This window comes from Nothobranchius furzeri, chromosome 11 (genome assembly GCF_043380555.1).
Source record: "Nothobranchius furzeri strain GRZ-AD chromosome 11, NfurGRZ-RIMD1, whole genome shotgun sequence".
Classification (NCBI taxonomy): Eukaryota; Metazoa; Chordata; class Actinopteri; order Cyprinodontiformes; family Nothobranchiidae; genus Nothobranchius; species Nothobranchius furzeri.
The window spans coordinates 62,431,875-62,459,381 of record NC_091751.1 but is presented as its reverse complement, the minus strand read 5'-3'; the positions used below and the strand labels follow the sequence as shown (position 1 = coordinate 62,459,381).

The 27,507-nt window shown below is 44.0% G+C and overlaps 1 protein-coding gene and 1 long non-coding RNA gene across 2 annotated transcripts; one reads left to right on the top strand and one right to left on the bottom strand.

Moving 5' to 3' along the window:
- Positions 1–238: 238 nt before the first annotated feature.
- Positions 239–22,506, bottom strand: lrrc24 (leucine rich repeat containing 24). Its single transcript, XM_015957346.3, has 5 exons — positions 22,377–22,506; positions 12,174–12,362; positions 6,812–7,090; positions 6,372–6,540; positions 239–4,574 (listed from the first exon to the last, which is right to left on the bottom strand). The coding sequence occupies exons 2-5, from the start codon at positions 12,333–12,335 to the stop codon at positions 3,328–3,330; spliced, it is 1,857 nt and encodes a 618-aa protein (XP_015812832.1). The 5' UTR covers positions 12,336–12,362; positions 22,377–22,506; the 3' UTR covers positions 239–3,327.
- Positions 22,407–26,981, top strand: LOC129154494 (uncharacterized). The gene is made up of 3 exons (XR_008559812.2): positions 22,407–22,543; positions 23,576–26,569; positions 26,673–26,981. It is a non-coding gene; the product is annotated as an uncharacterized lncRNA (long non-coding RNA).
- Positions 26,982–27,507: the final 526 nt, after the last annotated feature.

The window sequence follows — 27,507 nt, the reverse complement described above, 5'->3', positions numbered from 1 at the left end:
GAGGAAGCGTGGTTGTCCAGTTATTGGAAGGCAAGTGGTTTGATCCCAGGTCCCAGTAGGCCACATGTTGAACCATCCTTAGGCAAGACATTAAACTCACAAAAATTGCCCAGTGGAGGCTGTACAAATAACACTCACCTCTCCTGCAGGGAAGGGTGAAATGCAGAGAAATATGTTCCCAGTGGGTTCCAATAAATAATGCAGCTGAGTTCAAGAATTTCTGAAAGAGGAGAAATCCTGATTCTTAAAATACATTTTATTGTATACAAACTGAAAACCAAATTTACAATATTCACATTCAAATAGTTGTACAGTCTAGTGTTTGCAGGTTTTTTTTTTCCTACTGTTTGGTTGCTGTTTTCATTTTTGGCCCTGACACACACCACAGAAACATTGGACAAAATTCTATAAAAAACTAAAGCACAATAAAAGTTTTATCATTTTCTACACCATATTTCAGCCAAAACAGCAATAAAGAATTAGACTTGACATTTTCTCCGTTTTTTGTTTTTTTCTAATATCAATTCTTCTGATGTTTAGTTTACAGATGTTGACTTCTGTTTTTCTTAAGAAAATATTGCTGAATTTCGGGTCTTTTTGAGTTACGAGTTTGTGAATCTCAAAATTTCTGTGTTGTTGTGTTCAATCCGAGTTGCTGTGTTTAGCATCCAGAGCCTATCCAACTTGTTTACAATGAAAATGTTAATTTCTTACTTTAACCCTCCCACTGTCTTCATGGGTGACCCCGCCAAGAAAGTTGACCATTGAATAGGATTGATGGTTTATCCCTTGAGGTCCATGTGGCAGGGGTGAGGTGGTGCTCACTCTTCACCCCTGCTATGTGGACCTCAAGGGATAAACCATCAACCCTGCTCAGTGGTCAACTTTCCTGGCGGGGTCACCCATGAAGAGAGTGGGAGGGTTAAGGTACTAGTAAAGACAACAAAATACACATGTTAACAAAGAATAAAGATTTATCATACAATGCCGATGTTATAAAAATAGTTCTTGCCACATCCTGATTGAACTGTTCAAGCCACATCAGAAAAAAACATTCACACGAATGCATATGATGATGCAGTTTTGCTAAAGCCCAGGTTACACGGCAGGATTTTAAATGTTTTGTACAATTTTCAAAACATGTGAGACCGCACCCCCGTCGATAAAAAAAAAAGAAGAAGAAGAAGAAGCAAGGATTGTCTAGATTTGGTCCAACAGTGTGTATTGTCTTGCCAAATGGCTAAAACTACACCCGACACATCAACCAATTTTACTCATTGGCATTCTCTGGTCAGATGGGAAATCTCCCAAAATCAAACTTGACTTTGGAGTGAACAAACAACCCCTTGATTTGTGACTGACTATTGTTTGTTTTTGAGAATTGGATCAAAACAAGCTAACGTGTTTGAAAGCCCATATTTACAATCAAAGCTATCCCAGTGTGCTTCCAAGCAGACCAAAGCACTCTTAACGCACCACACACAGTTGGTATATCTGATAAAATCATCTTTACAACCATTACGACAATCAGACGTGTTCTTCAAGAGGTCCTTTACTGACAAATCATTTTTCCTTATTCTTTTAGAAAATGATCAGTCACCCTAAGTTTAACACTGTCACTTAACATTCATGGACTCACCCAACCCTTGCAATGGTGAAGGCTGTTGTTGGCCTAGTGTCCAGGAAAGAGCGGAGAACATCTCGACTATGCTAGTCATTAGCATTAGCAACTCGGCAACACAGGGGAACTCCTCCAGTCTTGTGTTATTTGTGGAGATAAAACATCAATGTTTAAAGCAAATGGAGTCAGTGGTAGATTTGCGTTGGTCTTTGTCAGTCAGCGGCAAGAGATCTAAATATCAGCAAATAATGCCCCAGGTCCAGTTGTCTGAAGCTCTCCTCTGATCTGGCTCACTTCTAGTTCCTCAAACAGGTGCACAAGAGCTTGCCTCCCCAGAGTACGACTTACAAGGCATTCATTCCTATTGGAGACCACTGAAAGTGTATTAAACCTTAAAGGACCTCTTTAAAGCAGCAATCTGAAGTTTTTGCTCTTTCAGGAATTATGCAGGATTTTTTTAGAAATCTGTATACATGATAGTCTTACTCTGTACTGTCATATAATTTAGGCAATATGTTCATTTTTTCTAAGCTCATGTCCCATCGAGCCCCTTGAATTGAGCGTTGCTAAGCATTAGCCAATAGCGTTCGTCATCTGCTTGTGTATAGAAGTCAATCACAGTCTACCTGCTAGCTGGCTAGAGGTGTGGATTTGTGAACGGGAGGCGTTGCTTCTAGTCGCAGAAGTAGGGAGTAGAGTTGTGACGTTCGCGAATGAACCGATTCTTTTGAACGGCTAATAAACATGAACGATGGGAGCCGAGTCGCGGCTGGGGGTGGGGGGTAGGTTCTTTCTGTCATTCTTTTTTTCCTATGCATGTTTCACACAGATGCCCACAATTTAGCCCCACAAGACAGAACAGTCATAGAGGGAGGGGCGCACCCAGTAGTGATGTAATGTTCACGAACGAATCGTCTTCCGTTAACAAACCTCCCCGGAAGTCGGTAAAGCACACCTGCTCAAACCCCACCCACCGCCCCCCGAACCAGTCTTGAACAGCTCTTTGAGGTAAATGACCAACTAACGAACAGCTCCCGTGAAAGAGCCATAAATCCCATCACTAGCAGGGAGAGAGGCTTCAGCTACCGTACTGCTTTAAACTTGTCGAACGGGGACGATCAGGTAAAAAATCAACATAATAATCCTGCCCTGTGAACCGGGCACGAGAGGATCACTGTTCTTCTGATTCTACTGACATCTGCAACCGGGTCTACTGAAAAGCTGTACTTCATGTTGAAAATTATACTAATTTTATTTACACGAGACACATGTTCAACATGTAAAGTAAAACCTAAAGAAATACAATTGTAGAAAAGTTTATTCACTAACCACAAGTACAATCACATTGCACAGTTGCTGTCTCTTTTGTCTGGATTTAGTTGAACTTGTTTACCATTTCTCTCAAGGTCAGCCACTTCTAATTATCTTTAAAGGGTTTACATGGTAACTGAAACCTATGGTTCGTTTGCTACGTTCTCTTTAATTGCCACAGTCCAGTCCCCTGACCCATCTTAATGTCATACAGTCAATTAGACAAGGATGTCGGGGAAACTGGGTTCTCCCAGCAATCACTAAATGATTCCCTTCTCTCTCCTAAAAGCCAGATAATAATCAGTTGCATGAAATCACTGCAGCAAGATGATTCGTAAGGTCTTGTTATAAGTCCATCAGTATTTTGTTTGACATCAGCGCATGGTAAAAATACTTCAGCAGTGGATCTCGTAGGCAACTTGTGATCCAAACAGGAGACTCTGACTCAGGAAGAGCTGCTCTGGATCTGTCGTTAGGGGTCCCTCTCCACCTTCTGCTGGGTTTCTGCAAAGCCCCATTCCCCCTGATCTGGTCAGTGTCTGGACCATTTCGTGGTCCAGAAGCGCTTCCTTCATGCTCTTCTGTTGGACAAATCCACTTATCATGGGACACCTGGATGAAGCGGAACCTGTGACGGGTTTGGCTCTGTTAAGTACGTACATCTCATGGCCGTGGTCGTCTCGGTACTCCTCCAGCTGCGCAAAGGTGGTGGGTCCATCAGAGTAATCATTCACATAGAGGATGCTCTCTTCTTTGCTGGTACAATATTGCCTGCTGTCCTCTTTTTGGTACTGCTGGTGACGAGTGTAGATCATAACTAAGAGAAGAACAGCAGTGAGGGCCAGTAAGGATATCCCAATAGCAATGGCAGTCTGTGTGGCAGGACCCAACGCGTTAAAGTCCATGCTTTCCTGTTTGTACAATGGCTCCTGGCTAACATCAAGGACTTCTGGCTGATAGAAGGAGCTAGATGAAGAAGAAACATATGAATGTGTGTTCAACCGTGGCCAAAAATGGGAGGAATATGAAGAAGAAGACATGTTGACAGCCAGGTGAAATGTAACCCTTGCCACACCACCTGGATTCCAAGCCTCACATTCATAACGCCCAGCATGTGCTACAGTCACATTACTGAGGAAGAGCATGCCGCTGCCCATGTCTGGGTCAAAGCTGTCCCTCTCGCCACCTTCCTCAGTCCCACGCACAAGCCCATTGATTGCTCCAACACCCCCCACCTTGATGTCTCCACGGCTGGGCAAAGCTGTCACTACTCCTCCAGTTGCAGGCCTGAAAAGCTCCCCATTGGGTCCCAGCTCTTGGAACAGACCCCGAGGGGATAACTGAGGTTTACCATGAGAGGCTTTTTTCCATGTCACCTGAGGCTGAGGGTACCCTGAGGCCTGGCAGGAGACGCGAAGACTCTCTCCCAGACGCACAGTCAGATGGTTAGGTTCAAGCTGCACCACCGGAGGGATGCACACCAGACTGTTGGGAGCCACTTCCACCAGGCTGAGGTGGGAGAGGCGGGGGGGTTCGGCACACATCAGCCGACGCTGCTCAGCTGAACTCAGGAGACGCTGTCCGTCTTCACTGATCCAGGTTCTGAGCCAACCCAGAGCACAATCACAGCGCCATGGATTCTCTAAAACAAAAGAACACGGAGAAAAGTGATTATGCTAAAGGACGTTTAAAAGCCATGGAAAAAACTTTTGATGAAGACAGTCTGTGCTCCCTTTTTCTCACAAACTTACATAAGGTCCCAAAGTTAAAATGTCATAGTTGTCATCCTTTGGTTGGAAAAATGATTACATTACCAAATCTCCCATATATATATATATATATATATATATATATATATATATATATATATATATATATATATATATATATATATATATATATAAAACTCTCTCTCACTAATTCTCTCTCTCTCACTAATTCTCTCTCTCTCTCTCTCTCTCTCTCTCTCTCTCTCTCTCTCTCTCTCTCTCTCTCTCTCTCTCTCTCTCTCTCTCTCTCTCTCTCTCTCTCTCTCTCTCTCTCTCTCTCTCTCTCTCTCTCTCTCTCTCTCTCTCTCTCTCTAACTAAGGCCCTGTCCACACGTAGCCGGGGATCTGCCAAAACGTAGATATTTTCCTACGTTTTGGCCTGTCATCCACACAAAAACTGAGTTTTTTCACACGAAAACGGATCTTTTTAAAAACTCCGGCCAAAGTGAAGATCTGCGTTTTCTCCGTTTTGGGTGTCTGCGTGTGGACGGACAAAACCGGAGTTTTAAGGTCCGCAACGTCACTTTCCGCGACAAAAAAATGCTGACATCACGTGTGCGACCTGTGTTTACACTAGCCGACAGCATGGATGCCCTCAGAGCTGCGCTCTGTCACTACCCGATCCATCAATTGTCCAAGCGCTTTCTGCTTGTTTGTTTTTGCAAGCGGAATTACTGCTCCTTGCGGAAGACCACAGACGAAGGAAGAGGTTAAGAACGGGGGAAGTACTGCCGCCTACAGGTCTGGCATGTCCTTAACAACGTATTTATCCGGGTACGTGTGGACAGAGTCTGTTTTTAAAACGCGGTGGTGTGGATGCAAGTTTTTGGAGGGGCGGATATTTGTTTTCAAAAAACCCCGGCTACATGTGGACTAGGCCTCAGTCTCTCTCAAATGCTCTTTCTAACTATCGCTCACTCTCTAACACAGGCGTGGGGAACCCTGGTCCTCGAGGGCCGGTATCCTGCACGTCTTTGCTCCAATACTTCAGATTCAGTGGTTGATCCACCTGCTCAGCCGCTCATCAGGCTCTGTAGAAGCCTGTTAAAAACCTGCTGATTGAAATCTCTCTCTCATGTAAAAATAAGAAACAAGAACAAGTCAAAATCTTTTAGAGGTCAGAATAATCAATCTCCAAGCCACACTAAGAAGACAGCAATCCCACTAGGAATAAAAAGTAGTTTCGAAACCTGAAAGAAGCAAACAGTGGTTCTGCGTCAGATCCTGTGTCACCTGTGCACCACTGACCAATTACTGTAAAAGGTGTGTGTGAATACCAGATTGCTGGTTGGAGAAAGTTACAGAAGTAGTTGGTCTGACTTTGCTAATGTGTGGGAGGGAGGGCTATTACAGCTCACTGATACTTGCTCTCTAATTGGCCTCTAAAAGAAGTCCCTTTAATTGGGTATTTTACCAATATTCACTTTGAAGTGGTATTTTTCAGAACTATTTTCTTATTAGACTGTCTGTGGCTGGTTGATTTCCTTTGATGTGTCAAAAATATTTAAGAGCACTTCAGGTTCTATAACAAGAATCAGTCTGTGGTACATCATTGGGATGGTGCCAGCTTTTTAGATTCCAGATGACTTTTCTGAGACTGTTTTAATTCAGACAATCAGAGTGTCTCAGAAGGTTACATCAGATCAGTTTGATCTTTTAATCCTGCCTACCTGTGATACGGAGCACTTGCAAACTGACAAGTGGTTTGAGGAATGAAGCTCCCAGAGTATGTAGATGATTCCTGCTGAGGTCCAACAATGCCAGAGATGACAGGCCAGACAGAGCATGCTCTGCCAGTAACTCTATGCTGTTATCCTGCAGGTGAAGTTCCTGCAGCCGCTGCAGAAGGAACAAAGACATGAATATAATTAGGTAGGCGTGACACAGGACAAGTTAAAGAAGACCTAGAACTGTCAAATCAGTTGTGAATGACAGGAAGATCAGGCTTAGAAAGACACACAGTCAGAAATTACATTTACTGTACATTTGCAGATGCCATTTTGGATTATCCAAGAGACATCTTATGTTTAGTTTATAAAGTCCTAAAATACAGATGTCCATCAAAAACTTTCAGCCCTCAACCATTTTATGACAGCTCAATCAGTCGAACCTGCAGTCCCCTAAAGGTGTGGTCCTGAATGCGAGTAATCTGGTTGCCAGCAAGGTAGAGGATGCGAAGGTGCTCCAGACCCCGAAACATGTCAGGGGTGACCAGATGGATGAAGTTGCCATTGAGGGCCAGCTCCAGCAGCTGCCCCTGGTTGAGAAAAGCTCCAGGCTCCAAGGCTGAGATGCTGTTGTTCTGGAGGTACAGATAGTGGAGGCTTCTCAAACGGCTCAGGTCCTGGAGACGAATATGCACTATGGAGTTGTCCTGGAGGAAGATCGTCTTCAAAGGACAGCAGGTGGAGAGGATAAAGAAAGAGATTACCACATAGCAAAAAGATGGTTGCATTAGTAAAACACTACCCATCTTACCCCCCTGCTCCTATATGTGATGCTAACTGGACAGAAGGAGGTCAGCCTCTGAAACATCCCCTTCCCTGTCTAAAAGGACAAAGTTAGGGAATTTTATTGGAACTTCAAAAAATCTATTTGAGCAAGGCTTGGGGCAAGAAGATGCAGGACCTGCATGAGAAGGAAGCACTTCAGATTTAATTTCACATCTACAGACGCACCATCCATCTCTCTTAGCTAAAGTCAAGTAATGCTTTCTTGAAATTAACATTTGCAAACTGCTAAGAGAATAAGCATGCCAATCACTAGAGCACGAAATGTGGCTTCTAATTTAGTTGCTAAGGTAAACAAATTAATCACAAGTCTTAATGAGCAGAAAAGTACTAGGGTTCTGCTAAAATCACTTTTTTCTTAATTAAATTCTACTTAGCTGTTATCACATTTATTCCCTTATATCCGGCTATTAATTAGAAAAAAGGTTCAAAATAGATTCATGGCTTTAAAACGGCCTTCTTTTGCATTTTTGCTGACATACAGATGGGCTGCCACCTTACCGTGGTGGAGGGGTTTGAGTGTCTCAGTGATCCTAGGAGCTAAGTTGTCTGAGGCTTTCTGCCTCTGGAAGGGTCACCCATGGCAAACAGGTCCTAGGTGAGGGATCAGACAAAGAGCAGCCTGAAGACCTCTTATGATGAATTACATAAATGGAAACCATGTTCCCTCGCCCGGACGTGGGTCACTTGGGCCCCCCTCTGGAGCCAGGCCTGGAGGTGGGGCACGTTGGCGAGCGCCTGGTGGCCGGGCTTTCACCCATGGAGCCCAGCTGGGCCCAGCCTAAAGAGGAAACTGGGTCCCCCTTCCCATGGGCTCACCACTCATGGGAGGGGCCAAAGGGGTCGGGTGCAGTGTGTGACAGATGGTAGTCGAGGGCGGGGGACCTTGGCGGTCTGATCCTTGGCTAGAGAAGCTGGCTCTTGGCACATGGAATGTCACCTCTCTGGTGGGAAATTAGCCTGAGTTGGTGTGTGAGGTTGAGAGGTTCTGACTAGATATAGTTGGACTCACCTCAACGCATGGCTCTGGCTCTGGAACCGGTTTCCTTGAGAATGGTTGGACTTTCTACCACTCTGGAGTTGCTCCCACTGAGAAGCGCCGAGCAGGGGTGGGCATACTAGTTGCCCCCATCTTGCTTCGAGGAGATTCTAGTCCATTATCTGGCGCCTCGGGGGGGGGGGGGGGGGGCAGTGTGCTACCAACACTATAGTGGGGACGGTGTGCTGCTGACCTCTACTCAGGACGTTGTGGATCGGTGGGCAGAATACGTCGAAGACCTCCTCAATCTCACCGACACGTCTTCCAGTGAGGAAGCAGAGTCTGGGGACTTTGGGTTGGCCTCTCAAATCTCTGGTGCTGAGGTCACTGAGGTGGTTAAAAAGCTCCTCTGTGGCAAGGCTCCAGGGGTGGATGAGATCCGCCCGGAGTTCCTTAAGGCTCTGGATGTTGTGGGGCTGTGTTGGCTGACGTGGCTCTGCAATATCGAGTGGACATCGGGGCAGTCCCACTGGACTGGCAGACTGGGGTGGTGGTTCCCTTATCTAAAAAGGGGGACCGCAGGGTGTGTTCTAACTACAGGGGATCACACTCCTGAGCCTTCCTGGTAAGGTCTATTCAGGGGTTCTGGGGAGGAGGGTCCGTCGGATTGTTGAACCTCAGAGTCAGGAGGAGCAATGTGGTTTTCATCCTGGCCGTGGAACACTGGACCAGCTCTATACCCTTAAGCTGGGCAGACACTGTGCGACTTTTTCACTCGTAGCACTCAGCTTCAGCTCAAACTGTACGACTTCCTCGCAGGGCAGATCTCACGAGTCATGCGCTCACACTGTACGACCCAGTTCTCGGATGCGACCTGACTGCTCACACTGTATGTCTGGTAGCAACACGTCGGACCTAAAAATATGCTAAAAAATAGCAGTTTTTATACAACACGTCAGACTTTTTTGTCTTGCCTGTTGTCCTTCGGGAGTGCTGCAGGAGGACACAGGGATTTATGGGGGTTGGATGAGGAAAATGAAATAAAGAAAGTAAATCTGTGTTTAGTGATCAGTTTAATTTGACATGAACACGACAAACACGCTTTCTTGACAATCTCTGTGAGTAAAAAAACATGTAGAAATAAAAACGAACAACATGTGTTATTAGGGAAAAAGCGGGCGAGCGGTTGTGATGCATGATTGCGCATGCGCCGTGAGCGGTTCTGATACTTTTTGGGTCGCAGCTGCTCGCAGCGCCGCTTCAACAGTGCAATACTCTCACGAGGGACGAGCAAAATATCAAACACGCCAGAAGTCCGTGCAAGCTCACAATTGCTGATCGGTAGCTGGTCATGTGGTGTTGATCGCCTCTCATAACCCCCTGTATACTACACGACGCTCAGCGCAAAACTCGCCCCGATCTTGTGGATTCTCGCACGAGTGGAAAATCGGCTCAAAAAAGTGAAAAAGTCGCACAGTGTACGCCCGGCTTTAGGGGGATCCTGGAGGGTGCGTGGGAAATTGCCCAACCAGTCTACATGTGTTTTGTGGATTTGGAGAAGGCGTTTGACCGCGTCCCTCGGGGGGCCCTGTGGGGGGTACTCGGGGAGTATGGGGTACCAGGACCTCTGATACGGGCTGTTAGGTCCCTGTATGACGGTGTCAGAGCTTGGTCCGCATTGCCGGCAGTAAGTCGGGCTCGTTCCATGTGAGAGTTGGACTCCGCCAACGCTGCCCTTTGTCACCGATTCTGTTCATAACCTTTATGGACAGGATTTCTAGGCACAGCCAAGGTGTGGAGGGCATCAGTTTTGGTGGCCTGAGGATCAGGTCTCTGCTTTTTGCAGATGATGTGGTCCTGTTGGCTTCATCAGAACGTGATCTTCAGCTTTCACTGGAGCGGTTCGCAGCCGAGTGTGAAGCAGCTGGGACAAAAATCAGCTCCTCTAAATCTGAGACCATGGTCTTGAGTCAGAAAAGGGTAGAATGCCTTCTCCGGGTCAGGGATGAGGTCCTGCCAAGTGGAGGAGTTTAAGTATCTCGGGGTCTTGTTCATGAGTGAGGGAAAACTGGAGTGTGAGATCAATAGGCAGATTGGTGCTGCATCTGCAGTGATGCGGGCGTTGTACTGGTCTGTCGTGGTGAAGAGAGAGCTAAGTCAGAAGGCGAAGCTCTCGATTTACCCGTCGATCTACGTTCCTACCCTCACCTATGGTCATGAGCTTTGGGTAGTGACCGAAAGAAAAGGATCGTGGATACAAGCGGCCGAAATGAGTTTTCTCCAAAGAGTGGCTGGGCTCTCCCTTATATATATGGTGAGAAACTCGGTCATTCGGGAGAGGCTCGGAGTAGACCCACTGCTCCTCCACATCAAGAGGAGCCAGTTGAGGTGGCTCGGGTATCAGGTCAGGATGCCTCCTGGACGCCTCCCTGGTGAGGTTTTCCGTGCACGTCCAACCGGGAGGAGACCTAAAGGTAGACCCAGGACACGGTGGAGGACTATGTCTCTCACCTGGCCAGGGAACGCCTTGGGATTCCCCCGGAGGAGCTGGCCCAAGTGGCTGGCGAGAGGGAAGTCTGGGCCTCTCGCCTTAGGCTACTGCCCCCGCGACCCGACTCCGGATGAGCAGATGAAAATGGATGGATGGATGGATGGATGGATGGATGGATGGATGGACAGGTAAAATGTGTGTGAATGTGTGAAAGAGCTAAATGAAAGAAAGAGCAGCTTCAACCCTTTTTTCAATCTCTTTGTCACAGTTTAAGGTGAACATCCCGTTAGGATTTTACTCAAATTATTAAAAGAAATATGTTTATTTGTTGAGTTTTAGTGGAGAGAGCTGTGTGTTTTAAATACAGGTATTTAAAGTGACAGTGTGTATTTTTCCTGGTGATTCGGGACAGTAGATATCTAAGTTGTTGCAAGCAAGCTGTATCTTTTTGTTGGAGTAAGACCCATGGGTCAAAAAGCCATGGGGAGTTCAAACATCACCAAAATAACAAGCACACCAGATTCCCTTTCATTACTGGCAACTAGTAAAGAGGTGAATGTGTAAAACAACAATGTTTATGAATGGTGAAAGTTTTGTAGCCATTTGTTACGAATCAGTAAATGCATTTTGTTCTCTAGGGCTCCCGTAGAAGGAAGCATGCATCTAATATGGCGTAGACCAGAAACTTAGACCCTCTCCCATGTATGTTAGAACTGTTTTTTATGGTTATATGTTAAGAAATCGCCAATATTTTTCAACAACTGGGCATCATTTCATTCATTTTCAACAACATTTTGATGGATATTTCCAGAGAATAACTATAAAAACTACACATTTTCCCTTTAAAAGTAATCAAACTTCAGTACCGTGAATCCGTGATATATTTCAAAGTGTCATTCTGGCCCAGTGTCGGATATGTGATTAACATTGTTTGTGATCCAGTTCTCCAGTATTCTTTTCTTAAACTTTGCTGAAAACTCCAGAAAATGTTTGAATCATTTGAACACTAGGAGAAGTGCTTTTGCAGGTCTGATCCAAAATCCATGAGTGCCTGCCTGACTGGAAATGCGCTTTCATCACGAGTCACTGAAAGGTATGATCGACGAGACAGACCTGCTGATTGAGGTTAATGGAACAATTTATGCGAAACTTGCTTTTCATCAATATTCATGAGCTGCGGTAATGTTGGAGGGCCTGAACCTGGAGGAAAAAAATGCTGCGATGTTAAACATCTCCTTAACAGATGATCAGTGGGTGTGCAGAAGTCACTTTCTGAGGATGGATGAATAATTGTGCAGCCAACAGCAAATCCACCCCACCCGCAGGCTCACACCAAAGAGGGGTCACAGCAAATTGATTAACCACAATCATTTCAGGGTAATAAGAAAGGATAAATGAGGAAGTCAACTGAAACCGCTAGTGCAGGTTGGTCGGGTCAGCTGAAATGGACTCACGGTGAGGGCCCTAACTTTTTCTTATGTGCTCAACTGACCTCTGTGATGAAGGGAAGACCTAGTGGGATCTCTTTAATCCCAGGCGACCCACACTCTACTGTCAGGCTGTAGCAGCGGCATCCAGAAGGACAGCCCAGAGACCGCGGTGGGATCAGAGCTAAGACGATCAGGCTGAGTCTGGAGAACCACAAAAATCCCATGATGGTTACAGCCGTCCGAGACAAATCCTGCAGAGAGAAGATGAGAGGAAAGTAAATGGCAATAGCCCACCCCAGTTGCACAAGAAAAAGCCTTTTGTCCACTGCAGCGGTGTTTCCTCAAAACAGACAATGACAGTAGCTGGGGATAAAGTGAATAAAGGGAAGATTGTCAAATGGGAGAATTGACAAAAATGGAAGGGAACGTCAAGCGTATCTCCTCATCCCTCAGCTGATTACTATTCAGCTGTGTCTATTCAGTGAAATTGCAGCAGCTTCTATTATGGGCTTCAATAAATTAAAGATGTGATAAAAGATGTGCAGGTTGCCTCAAGGACCTCTCTCTTGTCTTTTTAATACATGCACAAGCACATTCGCATTCCCTCTGTGCTTCTGTCTCTATCGTAGCCTTCCTAAACCCACTCAGACAAATGTGCAGTGGAGAAGGAAAGGCTCCTTTTGGAAACTCGTAATCTCAGAAACCACCCTCACCTCCTTGAAGCCAATCTCACGTGGTAACCAGCTCTAATGATCAGATCAGGACTATCAGCATTTGCTGCACCTAGCAGCATAAATCCCTTTGATATAAACCCATCACTGAGCAACTCATCCATGCACATTTATTTATTTTAATTTTTTTCTATACTGCCTGGAAGGGATTTGTTGTTCTGCCTGACTACTCACATCAAAACGGCCTCATACTCCCTGCCAAATAACATGTAGCGCAGCAGCGTTCACAGTCGTTCCTCGGCAGCAGATCACATGAAGGTACGACACAGTCAGATATGATACAGGCTGACATGTCGCACTGAGTCAGTCCTCCTGAAAGTAGCACAGCACCACCAATATAATTAATCTAATCTGCATTTAAATTTAGAGTTTAGCTCCAACTCATCACATGAAATTATAAGAGAAAAATATTATTTTTTTATCATTTCATCACATTCCAATTTGCTAGCATCCTCCTATTTTGTCTTCTTTTCCAAATGAAGTGCACTTATGTGAGCTCAAGTGAGGATGGCATAAAGATGCAAAACACCCAATCAGCGCATTAGGTTCATACCTTCATCAATGCATTTTAATGGGTGCTTCTGCAGAAATGCATTTTCACATCTTTTAGTCCTTATCTGATGGATTGATTAAGTAAACAATGCATTTATTTAACTAATGTCTCAATATTTCTTTGATCTTACCCTAATTAGGCTTGTCGTTAGCTATTTGAACGTGATCAAAGTATGTTGGACTCATAAAATTCTCTACCAGTCTGGTGGCACAGTTGGCTAGCCAGACAAGCCACCCTACGTATGTAATAATATTGTGGGGTATGTTTGTCTTTCTAACAGTGTCTGCATGCAATTGGACAGTATTAGAACCAATAAGAGCAACAGACAAAGTGATGCATTCATCGCAACAGCAATCAGACGGCAGGGCAGTCTGCTAATATAATTCAGTAATCTACAGATGAGGAAAATAAAGTGTTGCCAGCTTTACAGCTGTGTGTATTTATTGATATAACATCAAAAAAATATTTAACCAATTGCTTACCAGGATAAATCTTCCTGATGCTAACTCGCTAGCTAGGATTGTTGTATTCTAATCCAGGATGACAGGAGGTTCTACCGGTCCTATAGGAGGATCTATTGTTGAAAAATGGGGATCATTTTTTAGATTATATCTGTGTGTGTGTGTGTGTGTGTGTGTGTGTGTGTGTGTGTGTGTGTGTGTGTGTGTGTGTGTGTGTGTGTGTGTTGTAGCTTTCACAAATTACTTGTTACCAGAGCTAACACAGTTAGTGCTGCAGCATTCATGCTAGCTGGAGTCCAGTAGTACCGGTGCGGTTCTACATGGATGTATAGATGTCGGTTATTATTTTAGATCAAACCTATATTAGTTAAAAATACATGTAGGATGCGGACATATGGCTCGGACCTTTAGCTGCAGCTGTAAACGCAATTTTCTGTTTTAGTTAGGACCGCGATAGTAAACAGAATACAGTGATTTACCATGCTAGCAACGCCAGCTACCCAGTATGACGTGTGTGAGTGACGTATGTAAAACACAGTTCTTCACTGCCTGGAGGAGAGAATTTAGATTTTCTGTAATGATTTATGACTAAATTCCTTAACAAAATGAAAAACTGAACCCAGTTCATATTTATATAGATGGTAAAGTGTAGTTATACTGTATTTCTACAATTTTTATGCTGAGTCTGGCCACTACCTTTAAAAAGACAAACACAAAGAGAGGAGCCAGGTTTTGCTTTTGGTTCTACAAACAAACACTAGGGGGTGCTAAAAGCAAGCAAAAGCTGCCTAGTTCCCCTTTAAGCAGCAGCCGTCTCACCGGCCCAATCTAAAGTCTTGCTTTGTTCTAAAAGATGTACGTCTACCTTTTCTCATTAGACTTGTCTAACTTTCTAAATTTCCAGTTCATGTAAGAAGACACCCAGATGGATAACATTTACAGCTGGCTCTGAGTGATTTTATCATCTGCTTTATTAATTATGGGAATATGCACAGATCTCATTTAGGCTGAGCGATGAAAGGGTCCACTGTCTGGTATAAACCGATTCATGTTACATGTTTGAGCTGTTCTGACAGATTGCTATCAAGTGTGCACCATTTGTTATGTTTTAACCCAGACCAGTAGTTTAATGTCTGAGAGTAAAGACCCTTTTTTTAGTGGCAGGGAAGTTATTCCCAGTGCAGCCACACCACATTATCAGGCCAATAAGCAATGAACTGGATTTCAATACAGCACATTTGATTTGGAGCACATTTACGAGGACAGCCAGCTCACTTAATACGATGTGACCCACATGCGATGTTCAATCGTTGTCTCATGCTCATTAACAAAAAAAGTTTTCTCTTTTTGGGGTTCACCAAACAAGCATGGAGAGAATTAATGTGTCCCTATTGTTAGGGACAGAAAGCAAAAAAATAAATAAATAAATAAAGTGGAGTTATGAATAAGGCCTTGGTGTCATTACTGTTACGTCTCACAGTGAGATGACTTCTAAATAGCTTTGCTTCGCTTGAAACACATCTGAGGGGAACCAGAGAGGAGGACTCTGGCTGTCCCTTGTCTAAGAATACACACACAGAACAGGAAACACGTCTGCTTTTTCTTGTTTCTTATTTTTTTATTTTTTTGTGAGGATGTGAGCCCAAGACAAATGCAAATAACACCCTGCCATGTGGAGAAAATAACATTTCTCTGCTCTGCTCTTTCATTTAAGGGAAACAGAAAAGCCCCTGATGGACAATAATATGGCACATACAGTGCGAAGGCAGCAGGAGGAGACAGCAGGATAACTGATGGGGTTAGCGGGGTCTGCAAACTAAAATAAGGAAACGTTCAGGGTTCTGTTTTCCAACAGATGCACTGTTTTTGACCCCTGGTTTGTTTTTTACGTGTACATGTTTAAGAAGAGGTCAATTTGTTTATTTGATTGTGAGTAATCCTCAGTGGAACATCCATAATCTGCACAATCAGATGCTCGTTAGTTAAGCCGCTCTCTGAGCTGTCAACATTTTCATGGATGCGCTGGTGGTGGTGGTGGTGGTGGGGTGTTTTGTTAGGCTTCAGAAGAAACAAGGTCAGCCGTGTTTTCTTGTCCGCTGTGTGTGAAACACGTAAATTGGATGATTAAAGACAAAGACTGTGTACATAGATCACAGAGTCAGAGAGAAAAGGCCTCACGTCAGTCTAATCTAAAACCTCACATCACACAAAGCTCCTTCAGTATTCACCTCCAACATCGAAGTCCTAACATGCATCTGCAAACACTTCAGACCAAGCCCTGACTTTGTTTACTTTGGCGTTTCCCAAATTACATTTACCACTTTTATTCTTGACATAGCGCTTTATTTTCACAGCCCAAACAAACCATCCTCCACTGAGCAATTACAGCTTTGCCATGGCTAAACATTCACACACACTCACACACACACATACAAAATGTACCACACCGCTCTGTTGTGACTTTTCCAAAGGAGGTGGGTGTTGATGTGTCAGAAGTACCGCAGACAGCTGAAGTGCTGCAGGCAGAAACAAAGTTCACACCCCTGTGCAGCCTTCGGTGCAGGTCGACCTCACTGGTTGTTATGGTAACTCGTGTGATGAGGGAAGGTCTGCTCACATGGCCCGAAGGCCAGCCTCGGTTCCTGCGAGCTGGCGTTAGGCAAACAACTCTGCAGAAATAGGAGCTGTCATTTCACAGGGAAATTGCTTTCAGGCGCATGAGCTGTCTGATGACCCAAAGCTAAATTGTAATTTTTTTTTTGCCTAACTTTCTGTCATTCTTTCCTTTGAGCGTCAACTTTTCTTCCTGTCCTTTGCTCCTTCGCCCATTTTCTCTCTTGTTGCCTACATGGGTTCTGTGAAAGCGTTAATCATTTTTTCTTGCTGAGACTCTGACCTCTGTCTTCCCTCATCCCTCATCCCCCTCCTCTGATGGACAGCTGCTAAATCATTTGTCTTAGAGCATCCCTTTTGTCCACAAATAGACCGAGGCCAAGTCGCCAACCTGACGTCATGGCACTGACCCAAGAGTAACACATCGACTTTGAGAGATTGTCTTTGTGCACGTAAAAAGCACACACACACACACACACACACACACACACACACACACACACACACACACACACACACACACTCTGGCTCATACTCATGCAGAGCACGCCTACAAAGTAGCAGTTGGGTGCAAACACTTGCCACCAATGTTCAGAGACAAATGCACACACACACAAACACACACACACACACGCTGCTTACCACTATCATTTACTGACACAGATCGAGTCAGACACACGCGCTCACACATATTTTTGTCTCAGTAGTAAAGGAAGCTCTGTTCAGTTAATAAGGCAGCATTGATTTCTTTATTTTTCCCCAACTGCTCTGTCCAGCTTTCCTCCTGCAGCCATTGATTTTCACCATGAAAGCAGATGGAGAAGGGGAGGGCGCTTGGCATTTGCGAATGTCTGTGTTGAGGAGAAACAGAGTAAATGAGTGCATTTTTTATTGCTGCAAAGCTTGTGTGTGTGTTTGTGTGTGTGTGTGTGTGTGTGTGTGTGTGTGCGTGCGTGTGTGTGTGCGTGCATGCATGTGTGTGTGTGTGTGTGTGTGTGTGTGTGTGAAGCTCACTGTCAGACTGCCTCGAGCAGATTCTCCCTCTGAGCAGCAGCAACCGCTGCTCCTTGCAGAACATTTAGACTAAAACCCTCCATCCGTCTCTTTGCACACAGAAAACTTGATGAATCTTTGTTTTGTGAGAGTTCTTGTGATAAACTGCCCTGACAAATACAAGCCGTTGTTAGTAGTGCGACAGGGGCCGGGCCAAAAACAGCTCAGAAGTTTTTGATGGTGATGCACAGACACAGCAATAACACAGAGTGACACTAGGCTTCCCAACGACAATACCACACATTTACTGCGTCTACACTTGGAATCAAGCAGAAAGACGAACATATCTGATCTACTCGCGCTCAACAAGTTCTTCTGTTTGAATCCACATCAGTTGATTTAATTAGCAGTTAAGAATGGAAACATAAAAGCACAATAGCATCCGTATGGGCGGATAATCAATGTCCATTTCCCACAAAAGATTTATGTTTCTGCTCTCCCTGCTCAGACAGGGTGACTGTAACATCACATCGTGATTGCTCAAAGCTTAAAAAGAGATTTGAAAGATCATTTAAGCCTCGTCCATTTTTCCACTTTCTTTTTTCTACTCTGCTCGCTTTCTATCTAAATCCACGCCCTTATCTGCTTGATGAAACAGATGTAAACGCACTGGAAAAAACGCACGACTTCCAACCAACAAAGCACAAAATCATATTGCTTTCAGATTAAATTAATAGAACACAAAATAATCCACTTTCTATTGAGCACCCTTTACAAGAAATCCAAACGATGAGAATGCTGCTTATTAATTGCTGTCTTACGATGCACTTGTTGCAAAGAGCCACACACAAACAAGACTGAGGCTACTGTAGGTTGCTTGTAATGCAGAGAGGATTGCTCTTTGCTTTGAGTATAGGTTATTCTCTTTAGCTTCCAAAAATTGCTTTTTAGAGGCCACAGATTTTATTCATCTAACAGGTAAGAACGACTTAGACTCCGGCTAGTGCTTAAAAATATCACCTGACCACATAAATGCTAAGAGAAGATCTAAAAATAGAAAAGATTTAAAAAAGCTAAAAAGAGTGTTTTCACAAGTTACTTTTTATTACTATTTTGTTGCTTTGATAATTATTTGACATCTAACTGTTCTTTGGAGCATCGTTTCTGCTTTCAGGAAGTTCTGTGTTTCTTTTGGCATCTTCAAGCTGTGACCTTCAGCATTTTACAGCCAGTGTGACACAGCCAGGATAAGAGTCAGAATGTGAGGTCATGGAGCTTGATCGGGAGAAGCCGGAAAACTCCCTGTGAGTTGGGAGTGAATCTCAGAGGAGTTCAAGTATCTGGGTGTCTGGTTTACGAGATTGAGGTTATAAGTTTAGATAAAGGGATGGAGCAGGAGATCGTGGCTTCATCTGCAGTAATGAGAGTGTTGCTGTGGTCGTGGTGAAGTAGGAACTGTTCCAAGCTGACCCTCACATCAGAGAGAAGTTTGGAGCAGAGAGTAGAGCTGCTGCTCCTTCACATCAAAATAATTCACCTGAGGTGGTTTGAACATCTGGTAAGGATTCTCCTGGCACACACCACTGAGACAAGAACCCAGGGAAGATCCACAAGTCCCCCAAGGGATAGTATGTCCTCCACCGCCTGGAAGGAGTTGGAGAGTGTCTCTGGGAAAAGTCCTGTCTGATTTACGTTCTTGACCTTTTAATGGTATGGCCTAACCATAAGTGGTGAAAAAAAGATGGATCTTCATGATATTAGAATGAGAAGACCAACTTCATGGTGAGGCTGAGTCCAGTCGGCATAGAACAAGATTGGGTAATGGACATTTTCAGTGACAAATTCCAGCCAGTGGGTATTGTTAATATGCATACTGAATCTAATTATCTAAAATAAATGGAAACAATTGTATCATAACAGTTGTATATGTGTGTGGGTGGTGTTTAACCCTTCCACTGTCCTATCGGGTGACCCCTCCAGGAAAGGTAACTGTTGAACAGGGTTGAAGGTTTATCCCTTGAGGTCCACGTGGCGGGGGTGGTGCTCTCAGTGGGAGGGTAAAGAAGACTATGTTTAAGTTTTGATGGGTTGGTGGAACCTTGGAGTTACACATTGCTCACCTTAAAGGGGACATGTTATGGCTTTTTTTTCTTATGTTATAATAGCACAAAGGTCACAACATGTCCACAAGGTTCTTTGCACAAATTTCTTCTCACATTAAAATATTTCACCAGCTTTATTCTTGACAGATTAAGTGTCTTCCAACATTTCAGGACTCTGTCATTTTCAGAAAAACAAGCTGGAGCTGGCCACTCCCACCCATCCCCTGATTGGCAGATATAAGCTGAGAAGCTCCAATATTCCAGAGGAACCTGAAGTAGCGTCGTTTCTCCTCCAGCCACAGCTCTCTCTTGCATGAGAGGTTTAATTTTGCCTTTTGTGACATCACAAACAGGAACGGTTTCACCGGTTTCTTTTAGGTACATAAATCCTTAAACCAAACACTAACAGAAAACAGATGCATAGGTTTTTTTTCACATTTGGAGTGTTTATAGAAGCGGTAGAGACACACATGACAATAAAAACGATGCTAAATGTAAGTTTGACATGATATGTCCCCTTTAAAGGAAAGCTAAACTAAGCTAATGCTATATTTATTTAGCTTTCCATAAATATGCCTGTTGAAAAAGATTTCTTTCTTTTTGGCAGCGTGAGCACATTTTCTGTCATTTAGAGAGATAATTATGCAAATCTGTGGGAACATTAAGGCACATCAGTTATTATTCATGAGTGTTTCTGGATTTGAGTTATTATAAAACAACATTTTTCAAAATGTAACCTTCTGCTTATGCCTGAGTCAATACCTGCCTGACGCTTTATCCTGTGTTTTTCTGTGATCTCGTGTGTCACCCTTATATTGTTTTATGAAACACCAATATCCTCCACAGCCTCTCATTGGGTCTCAACTATCGTCGCTCCACCAGTCAAAGTTGGTGGATGCAATCGATCAGAGCTATTTCTTCCACAGAGGGCTCATTGGCCGGGCTGCAGAATTTATGAGTCAGTGGATTATGCCTGATCAGAATGGAGAGGGGTGGATCTATTAAATATTTGTTGTTGTTGTTGTTTTCATACGTTTTCGCTAGTCTGGCAGCAACCCTCTTCTTCTTCTACCTCTTTTCCTGCTCCTATAATTCACTGATGCATTTGCATACAGCAATCAGATGTGACGGGCTGCTCAGTGAAGGCTTGTTTCACGTTTGAGGGGATAAATGGGATCAGACAGGCTGGAAGATGAATGCAGAGGAGCCAAATTCTCTACTTCTCAGAAAACAATAATGCCAGTTTAGATATTTTTTTTCTTTTCATTTCAATACAATTTAATTCAAATAAATTCTGTTGTTGCACTTAGAACCAATCTAAATAGTCATTTTTGCTATTGTTTTTTTTCTTAAAGCACAGCAGCAAATGTAAAAAGAAAAAAAACAATGTTTTGATGATGATTGCTTATCATCATCCCAGAGATTTGCACTTCTGCTATATTGGATGTGCAGCAGCGGCTGCAGTAGGAGTCGATGAATCTTCGTAAATGATGTTTCTTTGTTGCCATGGAAGTGACAGCATCTGCTGACTCCAAGTGATGGATGTCAGATGGATGTCAAATTACGCTCAGCCTCCAAGCCTATATTGTGGTTATCTAATGCAGCCACACATATAGAGAATAATTATGAAGCTGTGTAGTCTCTGCCGGTGTTTTCATGCCCACAGTCGGGCCAGAAATGCAATACAATTACATCCTATAGAGAGATTTCAGCTATCATTGTCTGGCTCACGGTAGCCGATGAAAAATTAAAAATCTCTGCAGGCATACGGAGTCAACTTGTCCATACAGATCTGTCAGTGCGAGACAGATTCCCCACCCTTGGAGTTAAACAAACGAGGTCCTATCTAGTGGCCTGCTGCTTGGCTCAACGCTGCTTCCTGTGCAGAATAGCAATTAATCAGAAGGGGATGTGTGTTACAACTCTGACATTATGAGCGAAACACTACTGCTGAAGATTAAAAGTGAGAATGCCTGGTGCTCTTCCTGTAGGGACATGTAATATTTAATAGTAAGCAAGCCCTAATTTAATCACAGAATGTTGCCACTGGCAGCTCCTAGTGACGCTGCATTGTTTCCTCCTCATTCCTAAGGAGAGTCTGCTGAGCTCAGCACAGATCTAATCAAACAGCCTTTCTCCAATGACAACAGCATCACTTTCATATTCCAGTGGGATTTCCTTATGCAGCAGATTTCACGTGAGGCTTTCATACATGTCTACAGAGCAGAGATCAATAGTGACGCAGCTCAAACTTCTGTTTCAATCACTTGATTTCCTGATCAAGCAGCAGCGTGTGTCAAGAGGAGAAACAGGAAGTCTGTCAGACAGTACAGAACCCTGATCTTTGCCAGTGATGACCCAGTTGTCAATATGCAGCGTGAACTTTGTCAGAGTGAGCAGAGCCTTATACAAGAGTCCTGCTGCTGGGTGAGAGGATGCTGGTGGTATTTGTGGACGGTGTTAAAGGAAATGTGTTTTTTTCAACCTTCAGGGGCTGATTAAGTCAGCAAAAACCATGGCAGGTGGTCCTTTTCTTTCTTTTATTTATATTTTTGTCACAAAAATGAAAGTGGATACCCTTAAAAATGGGCAATGCCTACCAAAACAATAATATATTTGACTTGGTGAGGGTGGATAAAGCACCAGATTTACATAACTGTTAACTTTAAAAGCACGCCTTTCTAGTGTATCAAACGGGTTCCAGCTTTTGGAAGCCCTCCCCTCCACCCCCTCACTATCCCAGGAGGAGCACGCTGTCCTCCCCCCCCCCTCTGCATTCACTCTCACCCCCTAAATCAAAACGGAGACCTACCTGATTCCCTCCCGCGTGCGATCTCCGCTGGAGCGACTTCAAACGAGAAGTAAATGTTTGCAAAAAGATGAAGAAATATAACCGAGAGGAGACGCTCCGTCGGCTCCCTTCGCTCCGGACCGAGAGGCGCGTCAGAGTCCGTTCATCGTAGCCGGACGTCAGCGCTGGTGATGGTCGGCTCAGACTGATATTGTTATGCGGCTTTGATTCGTTTCTGCCCCCCCCCCCCCCCCCCCCCCCTTGTTCCTGCCTTCACCGGATGCTTTCCTCCAATAGTGACCCGCTCTTCCAATTGTTCCTGCTTGAATGGACACCCTCCCCCGTTTTCCATTTCTCTCTTTCTTTTGGCACAAAGAGTAGCGCGTGCCTTTTATTTTTGTCATTAATTCATTTGTGCGGCTACGAGGAACGATTACTTACACTGAACCTTAAGCCAGGGGAAGTGCTGTTTGACAGAAAAACTTCTAATGAAACAACACGTTTGTTAGATTGATTTCAGGACCATGGCCAGCGCCTTTTATTGTGAAGGGATCGGGGTTGTCCGGCGCCTCAGAAACTGTTTTAGCAGCTGTAACGAATGCTTCATTTAAATCTGAATCAGCCGTTTTATTATCTACATGAATATTCTACTCCACCATGACACCCACCATCCAGTAACTGGTGCCACTTCTGAGGGAGAATAAACGTTAAGTCTAAACATGTCAAGAAAAAATAAAACTTTATTTGTCTAAACAAAATAACCTGAAAATTAATAATTTACAAAAGAAAACATAACGAACCTAATCAAATTTTTTCCACAATTAACTAATTAGCCACTGAAAGGCAACTGAATGATGAAAATGACTTGTTGCACTTTGGACCCTTTAATACCCCCTGATTCTGGTTTAAAGGGATGCTAGAGAGGCGGTCAATGTGACGTCACAGAAAGACAACTGCAGGTTCAAATCCCACCTGGGCAGGTCTTTCTAAAGGGATTGTAACTTTTCCATTTTTTATACCTATGTGGATTCAAGCCCTTTAAAGTCCCCCCAACACCACCACATTTAATTTTTCCTTAGTGAGTGTTTGTGCGTTACTTCAGCGTTATCCAAAGGAATAGAAGCATTCTAAACATGTTTCACCCATGAGCTGAGCCTGGATCAAGTTTTCACCATCAAAGTTTGTTGTTGTGATGCTGAAAATCCTCTGATGGCTTTCAGGACACCAGGAGGAGGATGGAGTTTATATCAGACCTCAGCAGGAACATCTGAGCCTCCTGTACACCAACCAGGATCTCCACTTTCTGAGCTACATCACCGCAGATGCTTTTGAACAAGATACAACCACTAAAATAACTTGTAAATGTGAGTATTTATCTATTTTAATCTTTAAAGAATGTGTCAATACATTTTTGGAAGGCCCAGGTAATGGTGCATTCAGTAATGAGCCCTAGTTGGAGTCCCTGGTGATTGTTTCTGACAAGAGAAGAAAGGCTTTAAATCTTTACTTATGTCCGACTCTTTGTTCACATCAGATACATAAAAACGAGATAAAAAATCTACCAAGAGAATAAAAACCACAAAGCAGTACAATCATTTAAAAATTAAGCTTGAATCAGTTCAAACATGAATTTTCCCCCCAAATATTTATATTAATATTGTGCATAATTTTAGCATCAAGCAAAATCAATGTCTCCATGCAAACTGTGTTTTTACCTGTGAGGGTAGAAATGTCTCTTCTAAATCCGAGACCATGGTCTTAAATCGGAAAAGGGTAGAATGCCTTCTCTAGGACAGGGACCAGGTCCTGTCTCAAGTGGAGGAGTTTAAGTATCTCGGGGTCTTGTTCATGAGTGAGGGAAAAATGGAGCATGAGATTGATTGGTGCTGCATCTGCAGTGATGCAGGCATTGTACCAAGCTGCCAGGGTGAAGAGAGAGCTGAGCCAGAAGGCAAAGCTCTCAATTTACCGGTCGATCAACGTTCCTACCCTCACCGATGGTCACGAGCTTTGGGTAGTGACCGAAAGAACGAGATCGCCAATACAAGCAGCCAAAATGACTTTTCTCCAAAGGGTGTCTGGGCTCCCCATTAGAGATAGGGTGAGAAGCTTGGTCATCCAAGAGGGGCTCGGGGTAGACCCGCTGCTCCTCCACATCGAGATGAGCCAGTTGAGGTGGCTCGGGCATCTGGTCAGGATGCCTCTGTAACCATACCAGCCCTACTGGTAGGTCCAGTTCTTTATTAACTCTGCATTGTGTTGTACAAAGAGTCTTGAGATGAAGTTTTTGCTGACACCAGCATTTAATCTGTTAACACAGGAATGCTGGTCAGAAACCTAGCCTTTGGTAGGATCATACAGCACACTCTGTTGGAATTAAAAGACTCAAATAAGTACTAAATAACTTTGAGTTTTCCTCACACACCGTGCACTGACAGAACTCGACCTACCTCAAACGTCTCAGTCTTAAAACTGACTAACATCAGACGCAGCTGGACACGTCAGCACATAAAACGGAGACGTTTTCAACTGTTTTACTGATGGCAAGCGGAATGACACTGTTTACTCTATTACACCTCCTGAATGCCTCCCTGGTGAGGTTTTCCGGGGCACGTTCAACTGGGAGGAGACCCAAGGGAAGACCCAGGACACGGTGGAGGGACCATGTCTCTTGGCTGGCCAGGGAATGCCCTGGGATTCCCACGGAAGAGCTGGCCCAAGTAACTGGGGAGAGGGAAGTCTGGGTCTCTCGGCTTAGGCTGCTGCCCCTGCGACCTGACTCCGGATAAGCGGCTGAAAATGGATGGATGGAAGGGTAGGAATGTCTGTTTAAGCTTCAGGTGACCGACACTTTTGTAGCACTGATGCAGGAACTCTATGTAATATTCCTGACTGTGTCTGGTGATGACGAACTGTAACCAAACTGATCAGAAACCAAAGCTGTCAGGTAAAATCATGTTGAGCTGTGACCTTCAAGCATCCTGCTAAACCACATTCCACAGCTATAGGAGAAGGTTCTAGGTCACATTTGGTTTTTAACAGCTTCTTTTGCTGATGATTTTATAAAAAATTCAATTAGGTTTATTTTAGGACATAAGCTCACTTTTCTGTTGTGTCATGATTCTATAAAAGAGTTGCCAGCTTACATAATCATACTTAGCAGATGAACTCAAAAACCCTCTACGTGGGAACTCATCATCCAACCGTCCATTTTTCCTTTCAGTTAAGCCACAATGTTTTTATCTGAGGGGTCTGCAACCACAACATAAGAGTTTATTTCTTTTTAATGTGAGTCTCTTAAACTGTTATGCAACAAGGAAAAAATGGTGAGAACTTTCTAGATTTTGTTGAGAACCACACAGAGCTTTATGAATTCTTACTAATTCTGAAAAAAAATTACTAAAATCAGCAGTCCAGTCGGCGATAGAGCTTCGCATCAATGAACACACACACACACACACACATATATAAACAGAGAGAGAGAGAGAGAGAGAAAGAGAGAGAGAGAGAGACAGAGAGAGAGAACTTTTAGTTATTTTTGCTTTTATTGATTGTTGTAATAATATTTAATGGCTGGTTACACATTTCATGATATTCTATCTATTATATAATATAATACGTTTTGTTTCTGTCACATTCAGCACTTTGAAATGTGCTACTGTTGCGCTAATTAGCTTTCAAAGATCACAATAGATAAACAGCTGTGGTTGTTGAATGATTAATAAATAGTCTTAATTAGTTTGATACATTTTCAAATAATTGATATTTGTTAATTCAATGGGTTATCTGCGATTTTACCTTTTTGAATCAATTTTTATCCTTTTCTGAGCTTCCCCATTTGACCTTTTACTTTGGATTGAAGGAATCAGTGTGAGTTAGTGAATATGAGTGTGATTTCAGCCAGAAAACCAAACTATTACAGAGCCATTAGAGATAGCTCAGGCTTTTCTTTTACTTCGGACAAATCGTGTTGTATAAATACTTTCATGCAAACTGTTCATCGTGTTCTTGCAGATGCAAGCAGAAATAGTGATGTTTGCAGCACCAGTGGCAGTCATGGCCTGTGCCGAGTTAAACTCTGTGCTCTGCTGAGTCTTTCTGTGTGCAGGTGGGTGTGTCCGGAGAGCAGCTGCTGTCTATCTGCTCATCAGTGGTCCGGGGATTTAAGGAGCGTCGGGACAACTCATCAGTGCCGGATGATTACTCAGTATTGGGTAGTACTCTTGCCAGCTCCTTGCCAGTATCTAAGTTCGTTTGTATCTCCTGTGTACCTCGCCTCCTTGTACTTACCTGTCCTGTTTCCTCTGACCTCCTCAGGAACTTCTCCTCCACCAGCCAACCTCCAGCAGGAAATAGACTCATTGGATTCAAACCTTGCCTGCCAGCCCCGTCGCTTATCCCTGACCGCCTGCTCTCCAACCCCACCTGCCAACCTGGACGTCCCGAGCTCTGGTGCTCAGCTCCCAGCCATTACACCTGACTCTCACTCGACCCGCTCAGCCAGCCGTGACTTACCCTCCTCTCAAAGCCTTCTCCAACAACCAGGAAACCAACTCCACCGGAACCACCCAAACTCCGACCTTCATCTTCACCTCCACCGTATTAAAATAAACCTTTTTACTTACCTTCTGCCTCTGGGTGTGATTCTGCATGTCGTGGGTCAAAAAAAACTACAACCCAACATGACAGCAGTGAAAGATCCTCACATCGACCTTTACCCTAAATTTCACGGTCTGCAGCCCAAATTAACGGGGGGGGGGGGGGGGGGGGGGCTTTTGAACAATGCAGTCCCAAAGGAATCGCCAGCGTACGTGTTTTTACTGCAGGTTTGTTCTAATTAAAACTAAATCAAAGTTTCAAAGTGGAACTAATGAACTGAACCTGTGTCCTGAGAGGCACCATCACACAGTTTTTCTCCCCTGAAATTTCCAGGTTTAATGGGGTGTTGTCCCATGGGCGGGATGCTGGAATGATAAGGGGTTAAAGAGAACACACTGTTCACACATCTGTGCAGTAAGGCTCACATTTATCTCAGTTTGATTAACAGCTGCTTGCATGTGCACATTTGCATTTGAGCATGTAAACATGCAATGATGCACGGCTACTTGTGAGAAGGCAGCCATGCGAGAGCAGGTACATCAGTTTGCGTCTG